Below are 25902 nucleotides of genomic sequence, written 5' to 3'. Positions count from 1 at the left end.
TGCACGAAACAACAATTAAATTATATCTTTCCAATGCAGAACCATTCCCCTATCGCATCTAGATCTGCCGGTAATCCATTTTTCTCAACTAAGGTCATAACAGCCACACAGATCTATGTATCATGAGTGAGCTTGCAGACAGTTCCCCAAATACCTACAGCTGGATCATGGACAAAGATGGTGAAGAGAGCTGATACTGATCCCAGCGGGAATTCACTCATAACTATTCCCTATGCCGAGCCATTGCCATTGATAATGATTGTGTCTACAAGACTGCAACCAATTCCTTATCCAACCCAAAATCTGCCAACTAATGCCCTTAATAAATAACCTAAGACGCCCACACTAAATTCCATCTGCCAACTGTCTATCTATTCTGCTAATATGTTGATGTCCAATTGAAGATTTTTGCACTTTACTTTATTGTTTGTCAACCCCTCCACTTTTATGTCATCAGATTTTAATATTGTGTTTCCCTGTACCTATGTCTAAATTGTTCATTTACAGCCAATGGGTACTTTTGAAGTGTTGTAAGAATTAGACTTTGAGCTGAGCTTCAGACTCATATCCTCTCAATCACAAAGACAGCCGGCTTACACTTTTGTCACTTCGCCTGAATCTGCCCATGCCTCAGCTTGTCTGCTGCTGAAACCCTCATCCATAGCTTTATCAACTCCAGGCTCAACTATTCCAATAAAACAAAGAATGTTGGAAATTCTCAGCAAGTCAGGCAGCATCTGGGGATGGAGAAACAGTTAATATTTCACATTTAGCGGCTGCCACAGAGCCCCCATGATTACGCACGTGGGCTCAATAGCATCACTACACCAAGCCCCCCAACCCCGATATTACGTGGGGAGAGGCGGGACATTCATCGCAGTGAGGAACCCTTCAACAGCTGTGCAGCAGATGCTGGGGCCCTATTTTAAGTGCCCCAGCACCTGCTTCCTGACAGCTGTCAAAGAAATACTTACCTCTGTTGAAAAGTGGGGCTGCTGTCAATCTGGCAGCAAAGCAGAAAGTGCTGGAGAAATCCAGTAGGTCAGGCAGCATCTGTGGAGAGAGAAGCAGAGTTAACTTGTCAAAATTCATAGACCTGAAAGTTAACTCTGCTTCTCTCCCCACAGATGCTGTCTGACCTGCTGAGTTACCCCAGCACTTTCCACTTTGCTGCCACATTCTTACCCTGCTGTGTCCCAGTTGCGCTCCTCTTCTCCCCCTCAAGTGTAACATTTCTTCTTGAAGGCATGCTGCACCTGGGTGAATAATCTTAAATTTGCACATTCCAGGACGTGAGACTTAAATAGACCATAAAAGGTATTACAGAGGTTTACAGAGAACACATTGTAATGCACGGGTGTCACAGCAATGTAAATACGACTTTCACTAAATGTTCCTCACCAACATGTGTGTCCTTTTCTCTGTGCGAATGATGTGTGCCAGCATGTAGCGCCAATGTCACATCCCGTTGCACCGTTGGCCCTTCAGAAGAGCCGACGTTTGCAATAACAGCATTGCCATGCCACCATTACACATGAGCGTCTCCACGGATGCAGTGACATGGACATTGGCTCAGTCAGCTGCTGCCTCTAATGGTATACACAGGGATGCTGCAGATGTGGACTGGTGCACAGCAGGTGAGCGAGGGTGATGTGTGGCTTGCAGAGCTCATGTCTGCTCCATAGGAAACGACAGCCTTTGTCTGAAAAGCCACCTCCATATATCCCAATCTCACTGCTAGCCCTGCGTGCAGACCCTGGATGCCATCTGCCCTCCCATGCGTCTTTCATATTGTAGGTCCTCATAGTCCAAGGAGCAGTCCTGTTGACGTCTCTCCTCATCATGCCAGGCTTATTGGGTGTGTGAGCAGCAAAGAAAGGAGCTGGCCTTTTTGGCCCGTAGTGCAGGGCATCATCCTATCCAAACAGGCATTGGAGGCGCGCTTTCAGCATGCCGATCTCCTGCTCAATGGAGGCTCATGTAGCTCAGAGGCTGGCATTGTATCTCTCCTCTGCAGCAGTGGTGGAATCTCTCACCGGTGTCGGGAGTCATGTCTGCAAAGGATAGCCCTAATTTCCAAGAAACCACCACTCCATCTGAGCCAGTTCAGTGAACAGCGGTGGCAGCCCGACTGGCGCAAGACCCAGATGTCATGTCAGTTGCCTGAGAAGCGGTCATACATACGCTGCACGCATCTGCGGTGTTCACATACCAACTTCAACTAGATTGAGAGGGCTCCTTTAATGGTGATTTCTGCAGGTGGTAGCATGGCAGTAGGCCTGATGGCCACACGAGTGCATTCTGTGAACATTACAACCTATAGTTCTCTGGCAATGCTGCCAGAACTAATGGCCCTCCAGGCCTGGCTGTGAGAGTCCATCCTGAAGCGGACATCCTCACTGGCCCTCCGGTGCAGGGCATTGGTGATCTTCCTGATGCAGTGGTTCCATGCTGACTCTGTGACCCCACAAAGATCACTGGTGGGCCCCTAAAAGGCTGCAGAGGCATCAGGCTTGAGAACCGCCACCACTATGAGGAACAAAGGCATAGGATGTCCACCAAAGCCCATGGGCTGCACATCATCCTTGAGCAGGGCACAGAGACGTGTCACCACCCTCTCGATATGCACAATCTCCTTTGACACTGATGCTCTGACATCCGATGGAATTTCATGTGGGGCCTGTAGTTGCATGGCAAACGTAATGGCGGGCTCCCCTTGGGGGCTGCTGCTCATGACTGGGGGTCTCTACGTGGATCACACTTGCTTGTTGATATTGCCTGCGGCGCATACAGATCCTCACGTGCAGAGGATCACACAATGTAGGATGAGCCATACCTATTTCCAACTGATAAATAAAGTTGAACCCTGCAAGTATTCGAAGGTACCTGACAAGGCATGGATTGGTGTTGACGGGTACATCAGCTGCTTTCATGGATCAACTATGTGGCATACCATGGCATTGCCCATCTTGGTCAACACTCAGAGTGGCACAGCATGACCACATCAAGATCCTACAAGCTGAATTAATTGCCCCCACCGTCCATAAAACCTTAATGCTTCTGCCCTTTCTGGCACCCTCCCCACACACAGGGTGCCTACTGTGCCATTGCCCCCTCACAAACACAGAGCGTACACTGTTAATGGAGGGTACACGGTACCTCCCTTCATGCCAGCTCAGCTTTCACTCCAGTAATCGCAGACCCCCTCCCTTTCAGAATGCAGAATGCGACTACTGTGTATTACCCCTCCCCCCCTTTAGAAATGCAGAGAGAGACCCCTGTATATCCCCCCCTCTCTCCTCCCTTGCAGAATGCGGAGTTAGACCCCTGTGTATCCCCCCTCCCTCCACCCTTCCGTAATGCAGAGTGAGGACCCACCAGATTTTCAGGGACGGCACGTGATGGCTGCCCGTTCAAAGAAAAATCCGGCAGTGTCGGTAGAGAGGCAGCGGGCTACATAATCAGCAAAGGTAAGTAAGCATTTCCACATGTTGATTGTGGTGCCGCCACCGTGAAGCGGGGGGCGGGGGGGGGGGGGGGGGGGGGGGGTGAGGCGCACTGAGGTCCTGCTGCCGTTGGTAAAATGCAGCGGGCCAGTCTCGACGCCGCGGGTTGAGGCGGGCCGCTCCCCGCAGCATTATACCGGCCCCGCACCGCGATTTGCGCTATTGAGGGGCTGGTAAAATTCAGCCCATCATTTCAGCCATTTCTTGCCCTCAAGTCTGTTTTTCTCTCCATGTCCAGTCTCTTCCATCTATACCAACAATCCTGACACACTCTGCGGCACAGTGGCGCAGTGGTTAGCACCGCAGCCTCACAGCTCCAGGGACCCGGGTTCGATTCCGGGTACTGCCTGTGTGGAGTTTGCAAGTTCTCCCTGTGTCTGCGTGGGTTTTCTCCGGGTGCTCCGGTTTCCTCCCACAAGCCAAAAGACTTGCAGGTTGATAGGTAAATTGGCCATTATAAATTGTCACTAGTATAGGTAGGTGGTAGGGCAATATAGGGACAGGTGGGGATGTTTGGTAGGAATATGGGATTAGTGTAGGATTAGTATAAATGGGTGGTTGATGTTCGGCACAGACTCGGTGGGCCGAAGGGCCTGTTTCAGTGCTGTATCTCTAATCTAATCTAATCTAATAGTTTCCTGTCCTGAACTGTCTCTTTTTCACCATGGATGTCCAATCCCTCTACACCTTCATCCCCTACTAGAATGGCCTAAGGGTTCTTCTCTTCTTACTTGAACAGAGGCCCAACCACCTACCTATTTATGGGATATGTGAAACATTCTTTGTTCCAGTTCTTTTCAGGTCCTCTCCCTCATCTTTTTTCTGCTATATCAGTGCTGTTAGCTGATTTCACCCTGAGCTGTAAAATTTCATCAACTTTACTTTCAGTTTTCACCCTTCACCTTTACATGGTCCATTTCCGACCCTTCCTTACCTCAAGTTCTCTGTCTCCATTTCTGGAAATAGGCTATCAATATCCACTGTAGGTCCACTGACTCCCACAGATACCTTGACTATACCTCTTGTCAGGAGTCGATTCCATTCCACCACACTTTCTCATCTCCATTGCATCTATTCTGACTATGCCACCTCCCATATCAGTGCTTCAGATATGTCTTCCTATTTCCTCAACCCAGGATTCCCCTCCACCGTAATGGGCGCAGCCCTCAACCATGTCTGTTCCATTTCCCAGACTTTTGTTCTCCCTTTTCCTGTCCCTCCCAGACTCATAATAGGATTTTTCTTGTCCTCACCTTCCATCCTACCAATGTATTCAATGGATCATCCTCCGCCATTACTGCCACCTCCAGAATGCCCTCCCCTCCCCTTTCAGCATTCCGAAGGGACATTACCCTCTGTGATGTGCTGATCCGCTCCTGGAACAACCCGTGCCCCATCACCGTCCAGGACCCCAAAAATTCCTTCCAGGTGAAACAGTGGGTTACTTACACTCCTTTCAGTTTTGTATACTGCTGCTTACGAAGCAATCTCCTTTACCCTGTGGACACCAAATGCAGATAGAACCACTTTGTGGACCATCTCCGCTTAGTCAGCAAGTATTCAGTTGCTTGTTATTTTAATTCCCCATCCCACACTGATCTCTCTGTTCTCACCTTCCTACACTGTTCCAATGAATTTGAATGTAGGCTTGAGGGACAGCACCTCATCTTTTGATTAGGCACTTTAGAGCCTTCCAGACTCAACATTGAGTTCAACATTTTCAGTTCATGGCCGCTGCCCCCATTTTGTCGGACAGCTACAGCTGGTCATGATGATTCTGCTATATCCCATTTACACCTCCTCTAGACCCATCTTTTGTTTCTTTACTTGTCCCACTACTATCTCCTTTTGCCTAACACCATTATCCCTTTTGTCATTTAATGTCTCCTGCCTTCCTCCCTATCACAGACTTTCCCTTTTGTTGTCACCCCAACCTTTCCGACTCTACTTACTTAAAATCTGTTATGTCTGTAAGATGTAAGTTTATTAACCTTAACACTCTAACTCAGTTGAAACTATTAAAAAGACGCGATACAACCATGCTAGCATGCATATGCGACAAACACACACACAAGTAGATACGGAGGGGAGAAACAGTAAACGGGGTGGTGGTTGGAGTAATAAATGGAACTCAGTTACTGGTTTTAGTCTGGATGTAAAGTTCTTGATTGAAGTTAAGTCTTTCAATTCTTGTTGGGGCCCAGTGCACACTTTCAAACTTGTTTCACTGGTACCAGAAGGCTGTAGGGTGGGGTCCCCTGTCTTGAGGCTTAAGTTGCTTCCGTAGGTCCCTGAAACTTTGCTGGAGAGAGAGGGGTACTTTCTTTTTTAAGTTCAACTGCAGTCTGCCCCAAACCTTTCTGTGAGGCACAATTCAATCAATTCCCAGGTTGGCCAGCAGGTTAGTCATGTGACCTGCTCTTTGTTTGAAACAGTATCGCCTGCGAGAGTTGTTGATTCTTCAAAGCTTACTGGACACACTCGGTGGTGGGGGGGGGGCCGGGGGGGGGGGAGGGCGAGGGCTGGAGTGCTGGCTCTTACATGGGCAATGATTCTCAGTGTCTTTTGATCATCACTATTGACAAAACCCACCTGGCTAATTGAATCAGGGAGCACGCCCATTGTCTCTATGCAACTGTCTTTCAGAATGCAAATGTGCAGCCATGTTTTCAGCCATTCAGCTCTGTCGGCTTTTTAAATAAGTTATGTTCAATATCCAGTAAAAGTCCAAATAGTGTTCCATATGACAAAATTGATATGTTTCCATTTGGTAGGTGTGGTTTTGTCGCATCATCCAAAACTCTGTTATACTTATCTTACCCGGCACCAGGTCCAACTCAATAATCATCCATGATTTTGCTGACCTACATAGGTCATTGTCCACTAACACCTTGATTTTAAAATTCAGATTCATCATCCATGTGTTGCAATCCCTCCATTTGTCATGCCTCTCCTGGGAGGGAGGGAGGCGGTGCAGAAATCATCTGAACCACTTCCACACCATTTGATGCCTACGTAAAGTCTTATGTGAGATATTAGGAATTCTTTTTATATCATGAGAAATGTATTGACGAAAGCTTAGCTTTTAGTCCCTTAAACCCATGCTTCAAATTGTAACCACCACCATGGTCAGAATAAACATCTGAAATACATGTTTAAAACCCCATATGATACTTGCATCAGATTTGAAGTACATAACTCTGAAGACATTGTGGTTCCTAGTGTGTATGTAAACAACCATAGATAGGGTAGATAGCCAGAGTCTGTTTCCCAAGGTAGGGGTGACCAAAACTAGAGGGCATAGATTTAAGGTGAGAGGGAGAAGGTTTAAAGGGGATCAAAGAGGTAAATTTTTCACACAAAGAATAGTGGGTATCTGGAATGAGCTGCCTGAGGAGGTGGTGGAGGCAGGAACAGTAGTGGCATTTAAGAGGCATCCGGACAGGTACTTGAATGAGCAGGGCATAGAGGGATATGGAATGAATGCAGGCATGTGGGATTAGTATAGATAGGCATTATGGTCGGCATGGATGCGGTGGGCCGAACGGCCTGTTTCTATGCTGTATGACTCTATAACCTTCGCCACAGTCTCTGCACTCCACCCTTAACAAAGCTAATGGTGATATCATTTTTCGGACTTTTTTTTAATCATTCTTTTCATGGAAAGAATTTGGGATAGAGATTTGCAGGAGATGTTGCCATCTTTTTTGACTGACCTACTGGTGAATTTTTGCTTGGTGAAGATACAGGGCGGCACAGTGGCGCAGTGGTTAGCACCGCAGCCTTACAGCTCCAGCGACCCGGGTTCAGTTCTGGGTACTGCCTGTGCGGAGTTTGCAAGATCTCCCTGTGACCGCGTGGGTTTTTGCCGGGTGCTCCGGTTTCCTCCCACAGCCAAAGACTTGCAGGTTGATAGGTAAATTGGCCATTATAAATTGCCCCTAGTGTAGGTAGGGGAATGTAGGGAAGGTGGGGATGCGGTAGAAATATGGGATTAATGTAGGATTAGTATAAATGGGTGGTTGATGGTCAGTACAGACTCAGTGGGCCGGAGAGTCTGTTTCAGTGCTGTATCTCTAAATAAAATAAAAAAGGTGTCACAGGAATAGCTCTCTACTGGCTGGGAAGACAGTCGAGGACAAAGGGACGCATAATAAGTCAATCACCCAGCTAGGTCTAGGGAATAATTCTGACCAAGTGAAGGGAAAATCATTCATCTGAAGCCCAGAACTGATCAGAATTGGAAGAGTGACCAGGAAGAATTGAGTGAGCGCACAGTCGCCCGTGTGGCAGTTTTTAAATTAGTTTCCTTGTTCTTAAGATTTCTGTAGTTAGTTGAATCAAGATGAAATTTACTTGCATCAATTTTTCTGTACATGTGTCATTCATTAAATGTATCATAAATATAAATTAATTTGTAATTGGCCTTTCACTAATTGTTTTAGTTGCACTCAAAGATTGGAAATGGGCATGTGTTAAAGACATGTTCAGATCACAAGGGATCTTACTGTTCCACCTCTGAGTTATGCGATTCTATAAGAAGGTACTGGACACAATACAAAAGATGCCTGGACCATTTACAGGAGTAATCAGCACCTCTGCCCTTGAGATGTTGTAGAAGGCAGACCCAAAATTTGCAACAAGTATATTTGTGAAAACTTGTAAAGGACAGCTTCTGCCCAGACATACATGCATCGTTGACTGCCTCATCTACAGTCAGTTTTCACCAGAAGTGATTGATGAACAGAGACTTAAGATCTGTAAGTTAGATCCGGGTGTTAAGATGTCACACACTTCAGAAATGAAACATTTTCACTGTTTGGACTCTTTTAAGAGCCAATAAAGGAGCTGCACAATTTAATTAAAAGAACAATACCTGAGTAGTTAAAGCAGTCTCTCTATATAATATATATAGAATGCACTAGATGTATGTGCAATTGTTTGAGTACTGTGATTGAAATATGGGTATGCAGTTGTGTAAAATGGCTAATAGCAAATCGGCGAAGATGTAAAACAGGCTGTTGATTTGGTATCACCTGTTTTGCACCATCACAACTTCAAAATCTGTCCTTATTTCTGGTAAATATGATCTCTGGGTGTCCAAGATAAAGTATTTATCAGCAGTTATTTAGCTCCCTGGCCTGTAACCCTCGGCCCTAATCTTCCAAACCTTGGTGTCAAACTCATATTCTCTCAGTGACCACTATATGATCCATTCCAGTCCTAGCTCTGGGTCCAGATTATCCCACACTGGGCTGTCTGTTACTTTGAAGTCCCAAGTCTCAGACCCCCTTCTCTGTAGCTCCACCTCACACCTCAGTCCACGAGGTACCCGCCCCCTGAGCTCTTTGGTGGGAATGAGTGAGAAGAGGGAGATCAACTCTTTACATGGGTAGCAGAGACTTTTAATGCTGGGGATTCAGGTATTGTTGGGAGCTCACCATTGTACCTAATTAACACTAGCTTTGCAGTTCCAAACTGCCTAAAATCAGGAAGAAGATTGGGCTCACACCAGTGGAGAACATTTGTTCAATTCAAGAAGCAATAAACTTGTATTTATATAGCATTATTCATGACCTTAAGATATCCAAAGCACTTTACAGCTAATTGAGTACTTTTTTTGAAGTGTAGTGACAATTATATTACATAGAAGTTACAGAACAGAAACAGGCCTTTCAGCCCAGTAGGTCTGTGCTGGTATTTATAGAGTCATAGAGTTATACAGCCCAGAAACAGGCCCATCGGCCTGTCGTGCCCATGCTGGCCATCATACACCTATCCTAATCCCATTTTCCATTATTTATTATTTATGCTCCTTTCACTGTACTGCATCTCACCCTATCAACATATCCTTCTATTTGTTTCTACCTCATGCACTTATCCAGCTTCCCCTTAAATTTATCTATGCTAATTGCCTCAATTACTCCATGTGGTAGTGAGTTCCACATACTCAACACTCTCTGAGCAAAGAAGTTTCTCCTGAATTCCTTAATGTAATGTAGGAAACAGAAAGGTCTGACAACCAGCAACGGAATAATGACCAGGTAATCTGTTTTAGTGATGTTGGGTGAGAGATAAATATTTGTCAAGACAATGAGGGAACTCTTCTTCTTTGGATGGTGTCATGGGATCTTTTATATTCATCTGAGAGGGCAGACTGAGCCTCAGTTTAACATCTTATCTGCACCTCCCACAGTAGAGCACTCCCTTCATAATAAACTTAAGTGTCAGCCTAGATATGTGCTCAAGCCTCTGGAGTGGCACTTGAATCCACAACTTTCTCACTTTGAGTTTTACCACTGATCCATTACCTTGAGGTAATGAATGACCCGGAGGTAGCAAAATGGGGAACTTGCGTAAATGAGGTGTCAGTGAGTGAGTGAGGAAGCAAGAAAGACTTACATTTATATAGCCCCTTACAGGACCTCAGGACATCTCAAACCACTTTACAGCCAATTAAATGCTCTTTTGAAGTGTAGTCACTGTTGTAATATGGGGAACACGAATGTGGCATCACCAATTGAGCTCCCTCTACCCAGGCCCACCTTCTACACACCTGACATCACTGCATGGGCAGGCCAGTCTCCTCTTCAACCTAGATGCCACTCTGACAAGATGCACTGGTGGAACTGTAAAAAAACTAGTCTTAAGTTTAGATTTCTGACACAAACTTTTTTGCATGATTGTATTTGAAATAAATTGTGTGACTTATGTAGTGTTTAAATACTTTGTAATGTCTGACTTTTTTTTGAGACAAAGATGCATCATGCTTTTTGTAGTAGATCACTGTGGAGTTTTTCCATTTCAGAAGATTTAATTTTTGTTACGGTCAGTGCGTTGCATCATTTGTGTCTTTCCTTTCTCTCCTTCACAGCTGTCCGGTGGGTGCGAGTTAACAGTCGTCATTCATGATTTCTCAGCAACCAACAGCAATGAGCTGAGCATTCGTCGGGGTCAGACCGTAGAGGTTTTAGAGAGGCCTCATGATAAGCCAGACTGGTGCCTGGTCCGGACAACTGATCGATCTCCTGCTGCAGAAGGAGTTGTTCCCAGCAGTGTTCTATGTATTGCACATTCACGTAGCAGTATGGAAATGGAGGGCATTTTCAACCACAAAGGTAGGATTCATTAATTATGATTCCAATTTATATTGTGTTTATCTTTGTTGATGAGCTACATAGGAAAAACATAATGCAGAATCTGGTTCACCTGGGTGAGGTGTTTTGAAGTCAGCAAGCCAAACACAGTATTTCTGTTTCGTAATTATTTATTTGGATTTACAGTGGAACCCAATTAGCCAGACTCCTATTATCGTCATTTTGGGAGCAGGGCTATCTGTATTGTGCTCTTGCCGGCAAGGCTAGATGCCACGAGAATAATTTGTTGATTTACTGGCTCAGTGCTCTCCCAGTGGCACCCACCTGCAACTCTAACTACTGTACTTCGCAGAGACCCAAGAGAGATGGCCCAAACTGCTCCTTTTACGCAATTCACAGTCTCCCAACTATAGAGATAAGGCGGTTCCGAAGAAGGGTCACTGACCCGAAACGTTAACTCTGCTTCTCTTTCCACAGATGCTGCCAGACCTGCTGAGTGAATCCAGCATTTCTTGTTTTTGTTTATAGAGATAAGGCAGTGTGGAGTCAGTTACAGCTACACTGACATTAGTGTAGGCTATTGACAGCTTAACTGGAGGTGAGCACATTGTCTTTAGCACTCATCTCTGAACCTGTGTATGCCTATGGATGGTGTTGGGGATGCACAGGTCCAATGGCTGAAGTCACAAGTAAGTGCATGGGAGGACATTGAGCTGACGCTTCAACTTTTCCAGTGTCGACTGTGATCATGCTAGTAGAAGCAGAGTAACACAGGGGAACACTGCTAGAAAAGGCTCAAGCAAGTGGGTGAGGAGAAGGAACACATTTAAATTTTCTCTGTAATCAGCACTGTAATTTGGGAATTGTCGTTACTAATTTGTATTATCTACTTGGAGGGCCACTGCTGTATGGCAGATAAAGGTTCTGCTGTATTTAGTTCAATCATAATATTGATGCTAAATGTATACAAACTGTTTGTGCAAATAGAAATTTAACAACTCCCATGCAAGATCACAATTTTATTCTTATCTGAGGATTGTCACTTGATTATGATGGAGAATTCTAATTACCATATGTAGAGTTGCACAAAAAAACATACTATCCTGCTTTAAAATTGTACAGGCAGGTGAAAATTACAGCAGTTTATGGGCGGGGGGTGGGTGGGGGCTGGGGAGGGAATGTTGGGTGTCTATGCGCAGGAAAATCTTCCTAGAAGCATTTGCCTAGAATGAAAATGTGCACCATTATTCTAGTGCAGAAGGTCCTGTAAAGTATGAAGTGTTATCTTTTTTATGCCATTTGCGCTGTTCTGCCAATATCCTCATGGAAACAGGTAAAAGCTAATTAAGTTCATTATAATAGTTGTTCACCTACCCCCTCCCACCCACACACTGCCCCCCCCCCCAAAAAAAAATTCAAAACAGTAGTGATGGCAAAATGTATTGATTCACGCTAGATTTTTAATCTTAAAGCAGAAAGACACACACACACACTGATGGCATGGAACTATCCAGTCTGATTGGTAAATGGTTACTGGTGTGCCGTTTCTATAGAGATTTAAACAAAATAATTCAATTCCCTTTGCATTAGAAGGTCTCTCTAGAATTTTCTGTGAAATATTGTTCTCCAGCACATAGAATGGCAGCAAGCCTTTGCATTGCTGTCGCTACAGAGAGTTTATATGTATCCGTGTGCATTGAAATTGAACCCAGTATGTTGGGTAGAACAGCAGCTCGTCAAGTATGGATATGGCTACCAAGATTTGCATCCACAAATCACCTGATGCTTACATGAGATGAAAGAGTTACAAACAGTCAGCCCTGTAAACATCTCATTAAACAAAATTAAAAGCAATCAAGGCTATTTTTATTTTTTAATTCACTAATCCTGATTTTTCTGAGTGTTATCAGTTATACAAAGGCACTATATGATTTTTGACCTTGATTGGCCATAGGCTGCACCACCATCCTCTCTGTGATGTATTTAAATCAGTTTCTTAGTAAATTTTGCTTTTCAATTCACCACTGGAATATTGGCGTAGAACAGTGTATTATGTGGTTGTTTCTTTTTCTATTAAATATTAAATCTTTTTAAATCCAAGCCAAAAGAAAACAAGCCCTTGTGGCATGTTTATCTCCTGAAACAAGCTTCCATGCTGGGCAATAATTTGCTTTAAGCACAGAATCAGAGAGCGAGATAATGTGCATGCTTATACATAGGAAGACGACTGGGAGGAAAAGATAAATCTAGTCAAAAGGAAATACCACAGGAGCACAGTAAGTAAGAGAGAACCAAAAAGAAGGAAGAGTGAAAAAAACACCCGAAGAGGGATTAGTTGCAGTCCATGTGACACTACTTGCTGTTTTTAACAATATCTATATTTTGTTTTTCGGCTAAGGTAATACTTTGAATGTAGGGCTGAATCACAACTGAAAATGTCAAATCTGGAAATTGTCCAGTCTTGGCAGTTCTGCCTAATATTGTATTTGTCCTTGTGTTTGGAAGCAGCCTCCAAATTAGAGAACTGATTGCAAATTCCTATATCCATTGACTTTCACACATCTGTGATTCCCACAGTGGGGATGTTTTGCCAGTCTCACAACCAGGTAATCTGACAAAGGAAGGGAACTGGCTGAGGTTTGTTTTTTTAAGAAAAATCCTAAAATGTACCTTCAGAAAGGCCACTCAAATCATGGAAAATGTCACACTTCTGAGTCAGAATTCTTTGCTTAGTTAAACTTTTAGAATTCTGATAGAATAGCTTTCCAAAGTACCATATCAATCAAATGTTTCATTTTCATCTATTTTAATGGCAAACAAGTGACTATCTCCCTTGGGACTGGAGGTAAGCGGGTTCTTTTTAGGGTCGAATTGGCTGCAGGATGGCAAACCTGGTGAAAGTTTTGAATTGAGTCAATCATTTATGACACTTTAGGTAATTCAATACCACCAGGAAGTCATTGCGAGTTGACAAAGGTAAAATTGTTTAGGGAGGTGGGGGGTGCAGATTCTTATTTGGCTGCAGGCAACTTTGCAAGCTAACAATTGCTCCATACTGGTAAGATGCATGGTTTTAGCTATTCAACTCCAGCAATATTCCTGTCCACAATTGGGTGGCCTTAAACCTCGGATTTGAATGAGTCAGCTACTCCCAGCTACTCCCAGCACAATGTGAGTGCTTTTCACATTGGGCAAACACAATTTTTACATGGACAAATTTTCCAGTACTCTGGAGATTCTTATCCATGGTTGTGGGTGTCTGGGCATGCAAGGCATCCAGCTGACCAAACAAAACCTGTTATTTTAGTGTGACATCAGTTGTAAATGGAAGCTTTGACTTTTCACAAGGATATTTACATGTTCACTGTTTTTACTTTAGAGATACAGCACTGAAACAGGCCCTTTGGCCCACCGAGTCTGTGCCGACCATCAACCACCCATTTATACTAATCCTACACTAATCCCATATTCCTACCACATCCCCACCTGTCACGGTATTATACTATACTAGGGGCAATTTATAATGGCCAATTTACCTACCAACCTGCAAGTCTTTTGGCTTGGGGGAAACCGGAGCACCCGGAGAAAACCCACGCAGACACAGGGAGAACTTGCAAACTCCACACAGGCAGTACCCAGAATTGAACCCGGGTCGCTGGAGCTGTGAGGCTGCAGTGCTAACCACTGCGCCACTGTGCTATGTTACTATTCTATCTCTTTGTCTGCCAAAACCTTTTCCAGTTAATCTCCTATAGTTCCATTCTCATACCTTCAAAATTAGCTTCTTTGCAATTTATTACTTTGGCCTTTGTCCTACTTATGTCTTTCTGAATCAGTTATTCCTGCTTTCCTGGGTTTCTTACCTACTGGATAAGAAAGGAATCTTGAACACATTTAAAACTCTTCTTACTAGTGGTGGAAATAGATTCAATAACAACTTTCCCAAAGGAAACTGGATAAATACTTGAAGGGAAAAAACAATTGTAGGCTATGGGGAAAGGGCAGGGGATTGGGATTAATTGGATAGCTCTTTCAAAGAATCAACACAGACACAGTAGGACAAATGGCCTCCTTCTGTGATTTCTCTTTGTGTTTGTTGTTATCCTGATCTCATCCAAATCATTTTTGGTTTGACCATTATCAATTCAAGTACTTGCACATCTGAAAATTCAATCCCAGCAGTAGCAGACCTCCCTGCACTATCAGTTACCCCTTGGTAAAATGACTGAGCTGGTGGAGGAAGGTGGAAGTATATGGGTTAAATAAATAATTTTCTAATTATAAAAAAGCAATCCAAACAGAAATGAGCATGCATTAGATTTCACAATTGTAATAAATTAAATACCCTTTCTATAATTCAGTATACTTCAATAAGTTTATGTCACAACCTTGTTAACTTGCTCAGAGACCATTCTCAGCCCAGAAGCATGCTGCATTTATTCACCTGGGGAAGGGTGTTACGCCCAGATGATCAGGGGTGTGGGTCATTCCCACTGTTCAACTCCCAACTGACCGCAGCAAGTGTCTTTGTTACTAGGGTTTTTACCCCTTTGTGTTTTCTTTCTCAAATAAACAGACAGTAGTAGGTATTTTGGTAGGTGTAAAACAGAAGATTAACTATTTATTGAGCAATATTCATTCCTGAAGTTGTCGCAACCGCTTCCCCACACACATTCGCTCGCGCGCACACACAAGAAAAGATTGATAGAGAGGGAAAGGGGGTAAGTGGTTTGAAGTGAGGTAGGTTTTCGGGGTTCACGGTAAACCTATTGAATCTTCTTGGAGGTCATTTCTCTTTTAAAGTTGCAAACCTGGGTTGTTTGTAGATTTTTCTTTTAGTTGGGATTTCAATCTGGAGATGGGGGGGGGGGGGTCACTTTCAGTTCTCTGCTTCACAAGTTGAAGTGTAGAATTCACAACAGGGCACCTTCTTTGGCTTTTGCTGGATTTCTTCAGCTCTCAGCTGGACAGGCTTTTGTAATGTTTGTTTGATCTCTCCCTCTCCAGAGAGCTCATTTTTAAGGTTAAAAATTCCTCACATCTTGCTTCTGTTGGGAGACATAGAGCCCTCTCCCTGTGGTGACAAACAATGGCCCAGGATGTGGCTACTTATTACCTACTTTATTTCAGAAGAACCCATTCAATGCAAAAATGTCGCTTGATGGGTTCAAGATGGGTGTAATTGACACCTCTTAGCTTGGAATGTATCCTTTTGTCCTTACCAGACAATAAGACAGTTCGAAGTTCGCCAGTTTGACAATTTGATCTTCAGTGGCCATTTTGCAGCACATTGTCCACCTTTTAAAGGAATAGTCAATTTTTTTAATAACTGTTCAGTTTGGGTTCTGTATTTCAATCGCTGCACTTCACGTGAGCATGACAAAAGGCATAGAATCAACTTCTCTTAAAACTACAGGACCTATCGTGGATGCTGGGAAACTCCTACTTCCTATTAGCACATTTTGGTTTTTACTCCTTCGATCACAAAAGAAGCAACAGCACTAAATCCCGGATCTGGCAATATTGCATAGCTAGAATAAAGGCCCAGAGATAGAATAGGCAAGAGGGGCCAGTTTACAAATACTGCTGATATAGTTAATGACTTTCAATAATTAGTATCTAGGAAACTGTTCATGCATTCCACTACATAAACCAATATTTGGAATTTCAAAAATGTTTACAGCTCTGTGATTTTGGTTAAAAATCCTTACAACCAGTGTTCAATGGCTTAATTATGTTCCAGCCATACCGATACGTTTCTCCTGAGGCACACAAGTTAACCTAACACAGCCTCTCACAGTCCAGGCACTGTGTCTTGTACCAAGGAGTACTTTTCCCTGCAATACAGAATATTCCAAGAAGGGCATCAATTGTAGTAATTTAAGTATTTTATCTGCATGGAGTTATCAGTGGAGTCAAATGTTTTATTTTATATTTTCACAACTGTATTGCATCAACAGATTACATGTAAGCAATGACAATGGAGAGTTTGTAATTTTCTTTTCATCAAAAATAGGCAGCGGTTCCACAAGCTTCTTAATAAACATTGGAAGGGGTAGGAACTTGACAAAGATACTTTTTTTCTTTTTAGATTTTTAACATGATATGGTTTGAATGCACATGTTGATTGCATCATAAGGCAGACTGACAGTGGTTGGGTGTCTGTTGTTCCAAGATATTTTTTTCCAACTTTACAGTTCTAGCAGGAGTGGGGGAGGTAGGGTGGAGAATTGTATGAGACAAAAACAACACGTTCCAGCTTGGAGGCACCCATTTCTTTCATCCAGGAGTCTCCTGATTTTTATTAAAATTATTGGAATATTCAGTATTGTAGGGAAAAGTACAGGTGCAAACTTTGACCAATGCTTTTGCAAAAGTCGAGACTTTGTTCACCATACTGTTGTTCAGAACTGAATGTGAGTGGCCCTTGCCTTATATAATGTATTGCAACATCATTCCACACAATGGTGAGGCAGTGTTATTTGTCAACAACTACCAGACAGTATGTTGCAGCAATGAAGCAAACATGTAGCCTGGGTGTTTCCCCTTAGAAAGGAGGAGGAAATTATTGGGTGATGGCAGCTTTGACAGAAATTCAGGAGCAGGTTACCTCCCAATCTCTCTCAAGTCTGGGAATCTCCAGATCATTGACAACAAAATGCCTTAAAAATGGGGAGGTAGAGAAAAGTTTTACACAGCAAATCTCTCCTGCTTTGGTTCTGCATGATCTAAACCTGTAGGTGTCTCTTCCCTTTACCCCATACTCTCCCTTCGGAATTAACCTTGCTTTCTCTGCCAGTTCTTGCAAACTAATTACATCCTGAATTGTACGACATTTTCCCTCTTAATTTCTCTAGGAAGTTTCTCTGTTTATACAGCAAAATTATTCTGAACAAGCATCTGTGTTTGCACAGCTGAGTAACTTTGAGTGCAATGTGAAGCTGGTTTATAAAACAGGCATTTTTAACAGGTTTATAAACAGGTCTATATTTATCCAGAGTTCAACTGAGTGTAAGTTAACAGTATGTTCCTGCATCTGGATTTAAAGGATCTGGGTTTAAATTTGACTCTTACAAGTTAGGAGATAATAGGTTAGGAACAGGAGGAAGCCATTCAGTCCCTTGAGCTTGTTCCACCATTCAATTTGTTTATGACTGATTTGTAACTTAACTCCATATCTAAAATATCTACAACTCCAAATATTACAGATTTCCACTACCCTTTCTGTGAAGAAGTGCTTCCAAATATCACCCCAAATGGCCTAGCACTAATTTTAAGGTTATGCCTCTTGGTGCTGGACTCCCCACCAGAGGAAATTATTTCTCTCTACCCTATCAAATCATCTTAAATACCTAAATTAGATCACCCTTTAATCTTCCATATTTAAGGATTGCAAGCCTAGTTTGTGCAACCTGTCCTCATAATTTAACACTTTTAGCACCAGTATCATTCTGGTGAATCTACATTGCACCCCCTCCAAAGCCACTATCTTTTTCCTGAGGTGAGGTGCCAGCTGCAGTCTATACAGTTGTAAGATAACTTCCACCCATTTGTGTTCCATCCCCATTGAGGTAAAGGCCAACATTCCACTGGCCTTTTAAATTATTTTTTGAACTTGTCTACTAGTTTTTAGTGACTTTTGTACTTGGGCCTCTACAGTTTCTAGCCTCTCACCATTTAGGAAGTGGTGTTCAAATAGGCTCAAATATTGCTTACCTGATGCTTAAAAACAAAAACCAAGTCTAGGGGGATACTTTTTGTTCAAAGTATGCCCTAATTGTAGCGTGAAAACATAATATACTCAATAGAATTTCTGTGCATTGAGGCTCTCAGTTCAACTCTGTCCCTGTGTGGCTGATAAGAGATCAAAGTACTCAGCCTGTAGAGTGATGTCTCAAGATCCTATAGCTGAAGGCTGGTCCGAAGTAATCTCTCCTATTTCTAATGGAACTGTTCCAGGACTGATATTATCAGAGCAGCCTAATGAGAAGGAAAATTGATTTGAGATTCTCTTAAGATGGGTATAAAATTGTCAAAGAAAATAATTGACATTTTCTTTACTATAGAATAACATAGTACTCTGCACAAATAGTATTCACTTTTGACTCACCTTCCCCTTTAATTGCTGGGGAAGTAACACCTAGTTTTCCAGAAGTGAAAGGAAGTGATGGTTTTTAAGTACCTGGAATAAAGCAGATGACCTTTCTAAATATCAACTGTTCATCATTTTTCAAAGCTGAGTTACTGACCTTCTTGCAAGCTTTATGTTTACCTCCTAATGAGACAAAAGAAGAATGATGCCGAAGAGAATTAATTAATGTGCATCTCTGTGAAATATTGACACTTCCTAAATTATTAAACATAATACTATTTGAATATAATGGTTCCAATTTTTTTATGTTATGGAGCATATTGGAGCACCAATCTCTGCTGCATCTAGCTGGAGGGCAGCAGTTGGAAGACCGGGGTTTCCCTAAAAAAGGAGGGTGGAGTTTACTCCAGGTCATTTCATGTAGCTCCTAACAGCTGGGTTCAGGACGGCAGTAGTGGAGACCAAGGAGCATGTTACTCATCGTGTTTGTGGGTATGATATCTGGTGTGGGGAAGACCAAGAAATTTGAAGGAGTTAAAATACCCCAAAAACAATTGTCACTTTTAACAACACATAAACACTATAAATTGCCCAACATATTTCATAGTTTCACTGTGAAGTTCTAATCCATTCCAAATTGAGTAACAACCCAGGTCAGTCGGTTCCCAGGTTGTTTTTACATACTACCTAGAGGGCTTTGCAGAAGGGCATTGACATATCCCTGACTCATAAGCCTGAAAATGGGATGTGGGATAAGACTGTATGATTGGGGTTGTTGAGCGCAGTGGGGGAGCAGAAATAAATTACAAAACAATTCCAACAAATTAGCTCAAAGTGATAGCTGAGTTGGTTTTGTCAGTGCTAGTTACGGCATTTCATTTTAGTTGTTTATGCAGCTTCTTTGTTAATTGCTCAGTGAAATACTGGGTCAGATTGTTAGGTCATTACTGAACATTCATGTGATGGACTTGGCAATAATTCTGTTCACATGATGCAGAACTAATGTCTTGGCTATTAACGTCTAGCACCATAAGCTGCAAAACTAATCATTTTAATGATGTCTTAAATGAAACCAGAGACAAGTCAGCCACGGTTTCAAAACCCTTTCATTTTTCTGTCTAGTCTGTCCATGTTGCTGACCTTTGGGACTGATTTCCGTTCTCTCCCTTAATAGATTCATGCCTTAGTGATTGCTAAGTTATGCTGTTGTCTATGGAGACCATACTGTAATACATATGGAGTTTAAGCTTTGTTTTGTTGTGCTGTCCTTTCTAGTTGAAAACTATATTTTTTGTACAGTCTGCTTATTTGTTTAATAAATTGTGAAAATAGTAGAAATACTCAGCAAGTCAGGCTGTGGAGAGAGGAACAGAATTAATTTTTGAGGTTGATGACCCTTTGTCAAAACTAGCAAAAATTAGAGATGTGGCATGTTTTGAGCAAGCAGCGAATGGGTGGAGAAGAACAAACGGGAAGGTCTGTGATAAGTTGGCAGGCAGGAGAGATTAAATGGCAAAAGTGACACTAGTGCAAGGCAAAAGGAGATGGTTATGTATAGAAACGAAAGGTGGGTCTAGAGGAGTTGTAGATAGGAAAAGTGGAATCAGCAACAGGAACAAATACTGCAGATACTGGAAATATGAAATAAGAATAGGAAGTGCTAGAAAACAGTCTTATTAAACACCAAACATAATGCAGGCATGACACAATACATTTTTATCAATACCATACATTCATTAAGTATATAGGTAATTACAATGTTTACCAGAGATAAATAATGAAACCTAACTTCTGTTAAAAATTATTGAATTTAACAGTCAATATTTTGTAGGGTCTTAGTTTTTGTGTCTTCCCAGTTTAAATTCCAATCAATCTAGTGTTACAACTGAGGCGGGAGGAGTGCACTGTCTTTTCTAGTTCCACTTTTCCACAGGTCACAACATATATTTAAATATTTAACCGGTGACCGATATAGCCAATCTTATACCCTATTTTCTGTATCCCAGAATAAAATACACCAACCAGGTTTCTTTAATAAACAACAAAATTATCAATTTATTATGAAACAAGTTTTAACCAGTAATGAAGCAAAGCATAAACATACAGATCGAAATATGAAAGTCCCCTTTTTAAATTCCCCAATTACACTCCCACACACACTGAAAATATACAGCAATTCTCTCTGCAGAGGTCTGTGACAAAAAAAGACCACTTTGGCCAAATACTTGCTAATTCTTGATGGAAAAAAGAGAAGATATGGAAGGAAGTCAGTTGTCCCTCTTTTGGTCTGGCATCCGGGTATACGGAGACGGATCACTGGGATCGTTTCAGAAGCAGTCCGTTCTGGAGGTGTTGTGAATTATTCTAGCAGGCTTTCTAGGAGTAATGTGGCATCAGGGTTCTCTGCCACCACTCACTTGAATTGCAGGATTTTTTTCAACTTCTCGGGAGCTATGCAGCACCAGAGACTTTAGCTCTCCCACACTGAATCTTTGCAGGATTTCTTCAAAGAGGTAGAGAAGGAGATGAGCTGCGTGGTTTCTTTTTTTTTACCCTGGCAGGAAAACACCAACTGTCTTCAAGCACTTCACACCCAAATGCTGAAAACAAGGTCCAAACCCCAAACAGAGAGTCGACCTCCTGACCTCCATAAATCGTGACAAGTGGCTTCTCTGTAACCATTTTTCCCCAGGTCACCAAGGTTTCTGTTGTTTACTGAGCCCAAAGTACATGACTTCCAGCACAGGTGGCTTTCAAACAATATGTCCAAGTGTCGCTTCGATGAATTTGGTAAAAAAACACATCCATGGAATCTTTTCAGTTTTAACACAAGTCCTCAAAAAATAAAATATTTTAAAAAAGGAAGCATTTTCATAACACTAGCTGAAAGAATAAAATCTGGTCAATTCTAACAAATTACTACTTTGCAAAGCTGGACTTCGAGAGCTGTCCTTCTTGGTAGCTGTAACACAATCATCAGGGCACATGATGACTAAATTCACAAATAAATATTACAGTAAACTAATTTCTCAATTCTTAAATGAAACTACCAGAAATTTCTGAATGCAGAAAGAACCTAAAGCATAAATCTGTTGTAAGCGGTTCAAATTGAAAACTTATCAATTCAGTGATCATTAGTAAGAATCTCAGTATTTGAGTGTTATCAGACTGCAATTACACACAGATTTTGACTAATTTGTAACAAAATAGCCTTTACTGTTTGAAAGGGAACTAAATGTGATATCTTCAAATTTGCAGATGACACAAAACTGGGTGGAAGGGTGAGTTGTGAGGAGCATGCAGAGAGACTTCAGGGTGATTTGGACAAGTTGAGTGAGTGGGCTAATGCATGGCAGAGGCAGTATAATGTGGATAAATGTGAGGTTATCTACTTTGGTAGCAAAAACAAGAAGGCAGATTATTATCTGAACGGCTATAAACTGAGAGAGGGGAATATGCAGCGAGATCTGGGTGTTCTCGTACACTAGTCACTGAAGGTAAGCATGCAGGTGCAACAGGCGGTAAAAAGGGCAAATGGTATGTTGGACTTCATAGCGAGAGGATTCGAGTACAGGAGCAGGGATGTCTTGCTGCAATTATACAGGGCCTTGGTGAGGCCACACCTGGAATATTGTGTACAGTTTTGGGCTCCTTATCTGAGGAAGGATGTTCTTGCTATGGAGGGAGTGCAGTGAAGGTTTACCAGACTGATTCCTGGGATGGCAGGACTGACGTATGAGGAGAGATTGAGTCAGATACAATTATATTCGCTGGAGTTCAGAAGAGTGAGGGGGATCATAGAGAGATACAGCACTGAAACAGGCCCTTCGGCCCACCGAGTCTGTGCCAACCAACAACCACCCATTTATACTAATCCTACATTAATCCCATATTCCCTACCACATCCCCAGCATTCTCCTACCACCTACCTACACTAGGGACAATTTACAATGGCCAATTTACCTATCAACCTGCAAGTCTTTGGCTGTGGGAGGAAACTGGAGCACCCGGCGGAAACCCAAGCAGTCATAGGGAGAACTTGCAAACTCGGCACAGGCAGTACCCAGAACTGAACCCGGGTCGCTGGAGCTGTGAGGCTGCAGTGCTAACCACTGCGCCACTGTGCCGGCCAAATACAGAGTACAGAGGAAGGGATGTGGGGGTGTCGTTGTGGAGAACAAAAGGGAAGGTCTGTGATATGCTAAGAGGCAGGAGATACTCTTTTTTAAAATGTGACCTGCTACTGCTTGTTGGCTTACCTGTTCCATATTGGTGTCAGCCAGAAGATACAGGATCTCATAGAAACCTATAAAATTCTAACAGAACTTGACAGGGTAGATGCAGGAAGGATGTTCCCAATAGTGGGGGAGTCCAGAACCAGAGGTCACAGTCTAAGAATACGGGGTAAACTTTCAGGACTGAGATGAGGAGAAATTTCTTCACCCAGAGAGTGTGAACCTGTGGAATTCGCAACCACAGAAAGCAGTTGAGACCAAAACATTGTATGTTTTCAAGAAGGAGTTAGATATAGCTCTTGGGTCTAAAGGGATCAAAGGGTATGGGGCGAAAGCAGGAACAGGTTACTGAGTTGGATGATCAACCATGATCATAATGAATGGCGGAGCAGGAGCGAAGGGCCGACTGGCCTACTCCTGCTCCTATTTTCTATGTTTCTATGTAAAGTTCTGGAATCCATTTAAAGCAAGCATGTGAGCAAAAGCAAATTACTGTGGATGTAGGAAACCTGAAATAAAAACAGAAAATGTCAGGAATACTCAGGAGGTCAGTCATCTGTGGAGAGAGAAACCGCATTAATGTTTCAGGTCTTCCATCAGAACTGGAAAAAGTTAGTCATGTAACAGGTTTTAGGCAAGTACAGAGGAAGGGATGTAGCGACATGGTTGTGGAGAACAAAAGGGAAGGTCTGTGATGTGGTAGGAGGCAGAAGATACTCTTTTTTTAAAATGAGACTTGCTACTACTTGTTGGCTTACCTGTTCCATATTGGTGTCAGCCTGAAGATACAGTTCAGGGGTTACAGACAAATGTTCGACAAACTTGCCAACAGTTTGCCCTCTAGTAGCACCTGTCAAATGCCCCCAGTTTCACCTTGTCTTTTACATCACAACTTACAGCTTTCCAATCCATAGTTGCAGTCAATATGGTTAAAGTGATTTTGTTTTATAGATTGTTTGCACAAAACTATTTTTTTATAGATCTGAAAGCAGCCCCAAGTCGTGTTCCACATAGGCACCAACGACATAGGTAGGAAGAGAGATGGGGATTTAAGGCAGAAATTCAGGGAGCTAGGGTGGAAGCTTAGAGCGAGAACAAACAGAGTTGTTATCTCTGGGTTGTTGCCCGTGCCACGTGATAGCGAAGCGAGGAATAGGGAGAGAGAGGAGTTGAACACGTGGCTGCAGGGATGGTGTAGGAGGGAGGGTTTTGGTTTCCTGGATAATTGGGGCTCTTTCTGGGGTAGGTGGGACCTCTACAAACAGGATGGTCTTCACCTGAACCAGAGGGGTACCAATATCCTGGGGGGGAGATTTGCTAGTGCTCTTCGGGGGGGTTTAAACTAATTCAGCAGGGGAATGGGAACCTAAATTGTAGTTCCAGTGTACAGGATGTTGAGAGTAGTGAGGTCAGGGATAAGGTTACAAGGACGCAAGAGGGCACTGGTAAGCAAGAACTTGGTTTAAAGTGTGTCTACTTCAACGCCAGGAGCATCCGGAATAAGGTGGGAGAGCTTGCAGCATGGGTTGGTACCTGGGATCTTGATGTAGTGGCCATTTCGGAGACATGGGTAGAGCAGGGGCAGGAATGGATGTTGCAGGTTCCGGGATTTAGATGTTTCAGTAAGAACAGAGAAGATGGTAAAAGGGGGGGGGTGTGGCATTGTTAATCAAGGAGAGTATTACAGCGGCAGAAAGGACGTTTGAGGACTCATCTACTGAGGTAGTATGGGCCGAGGTTAGAAACAGGAGAGGAGAGATCACCCTGTTGGGAGTCTTCTATAGACCTCCTAATAGTTCCAGAGATGTAGAGGAAAGGATAGCGAAGATGATTCTCGACAGGGGCGAGAGTAACAGGGTAGTTGTTATGGGGGACTTTAACTTTCCAAATATTGACTGGAAATACTACAGTTCGAGTACTTTAGATGGGTCAGTTTTTGTCCAGTGTGTGCAGGAGGGTTTTCTGACACAGTATGTAGACAGGCCAACCAGGGGCGATGCCACATTGGATTTGGTACTGGGTAATGAACCCGGCCAGGTGTTAGATTTAGATGTAGGTGAGCACTTTGGTGATAGTGATCACAATTCGGTTAGGTTTACCTTAGCGATGGGTAGGGACAGGTATAGACCGCAGGGCAAGCATTATAGCTGGGGGAAAGGAAATTATGATGCGATTAGGCAAGATTTGGGATGCGTAGGATGGGGAAGGAAACTGCAGGGGATGATCGAAATGTGGAGCTTATTCAAGGAGCAGCTACTGCGTGTCCTTGATAAGTATGTACCTGTCAGGCAGGGAGGAAGTTGTCGAGCGAGGGAGCCGTGGTTTACTAAAGAAGTTGAAGCGCTTGTCAAGAGGAAGAAGAAGGCTTATGTTAGGATGAGACGTGAAGGCTCAGTTAGGGCGCTTGAGAGTTACAAGCTAGCCAGGAAGGATCTAAAGGGAGAGCTAAGAAGAGCAAGGAGAGGACACTAGAAGTCATTGGCGGATAGGATCAAGGAAAACCCTAAGGCTTTCTATAGGTATATCAGGAATAAAAGAATGACTAGAGTTAGATTAGGGCCAATCAAGGATAGTAGTGGGAAGTTGTGTGTGGAATCGGAGGAGATAGGGGAAGTGTTAAATGAATATTTTGTGTCAGTATTTACAGTAGAGAAAGAAAATGTTGTCGAGGAGAATACTGAGATTCAGACTACTAGGCTAGATGGGATTGAGGTTCACAAGGAGGAGGTGTTAGCAATTTTGGAAAGTGTGAAAATAGATAAGTCCCCTGGGCCAGATGGGATTTATCCTAGGATTCTCTGGGAAGCCAGGGAGGAGATTGCAGAGCCTTTGTCCTTGATCTTTATTTCGTCATTGTCGACAGGAATAGTGCCGGAAGACTGGAGGATAGCAAATGTTGTCCCCTTGTTCAAGAAGGGGAGTAGAGACAGCCCTGGTAATTATAGACCTGTGAGCCTTACTTCGGTTGTGGG

General features: G+C 42.9%; 1 protein-coding gene across 4 annotated transcripts in view; it reads left to right on the top strand.

Moving 5' to 3' along the window:
- The window catches only part of LOC137384483 (triple functional domain protein), an 873575-nt gene that overhangs the window by 687486 nt on the left and 160187 nt on the right, over positions 1-25902 (top strand). For all 4 annotated transcript variants that reach the window (XM_068058645.1, XM_068058631.1, XM_068058625.1 and 1 more), the window contains one exon: positions 10381-10624. In XM_068058645.1, coding sequence (XP_067914746.1) covers positions 10381-10624 — 244 coding nt within the window. The remainder of the gene's footprint in view (positions 1-10380; positions 10625-25902) is intronic.

Source organism: Heterodontus francisci, chromosome 2 (assembly GCF_036365525.1).
Source record: "Heterodontus francisci isolate sHetFra1 chromosome 2, sHetFra1.hap1, whole genome shotgun sequence".
In the NCBI taxonomy this organism is placed as follows: Eukaryota; Metazoa; Chordata; class Chondrichthyes; order Heterodontiformes; family Heterodontidae; genus Heterodontus; species Heterodontus francisci.
The sequence above is the reverse complement of the archived record's forward strand: the minus strand, read 5'-3'. Positions and strand labels throughout refer to the sequence as shown.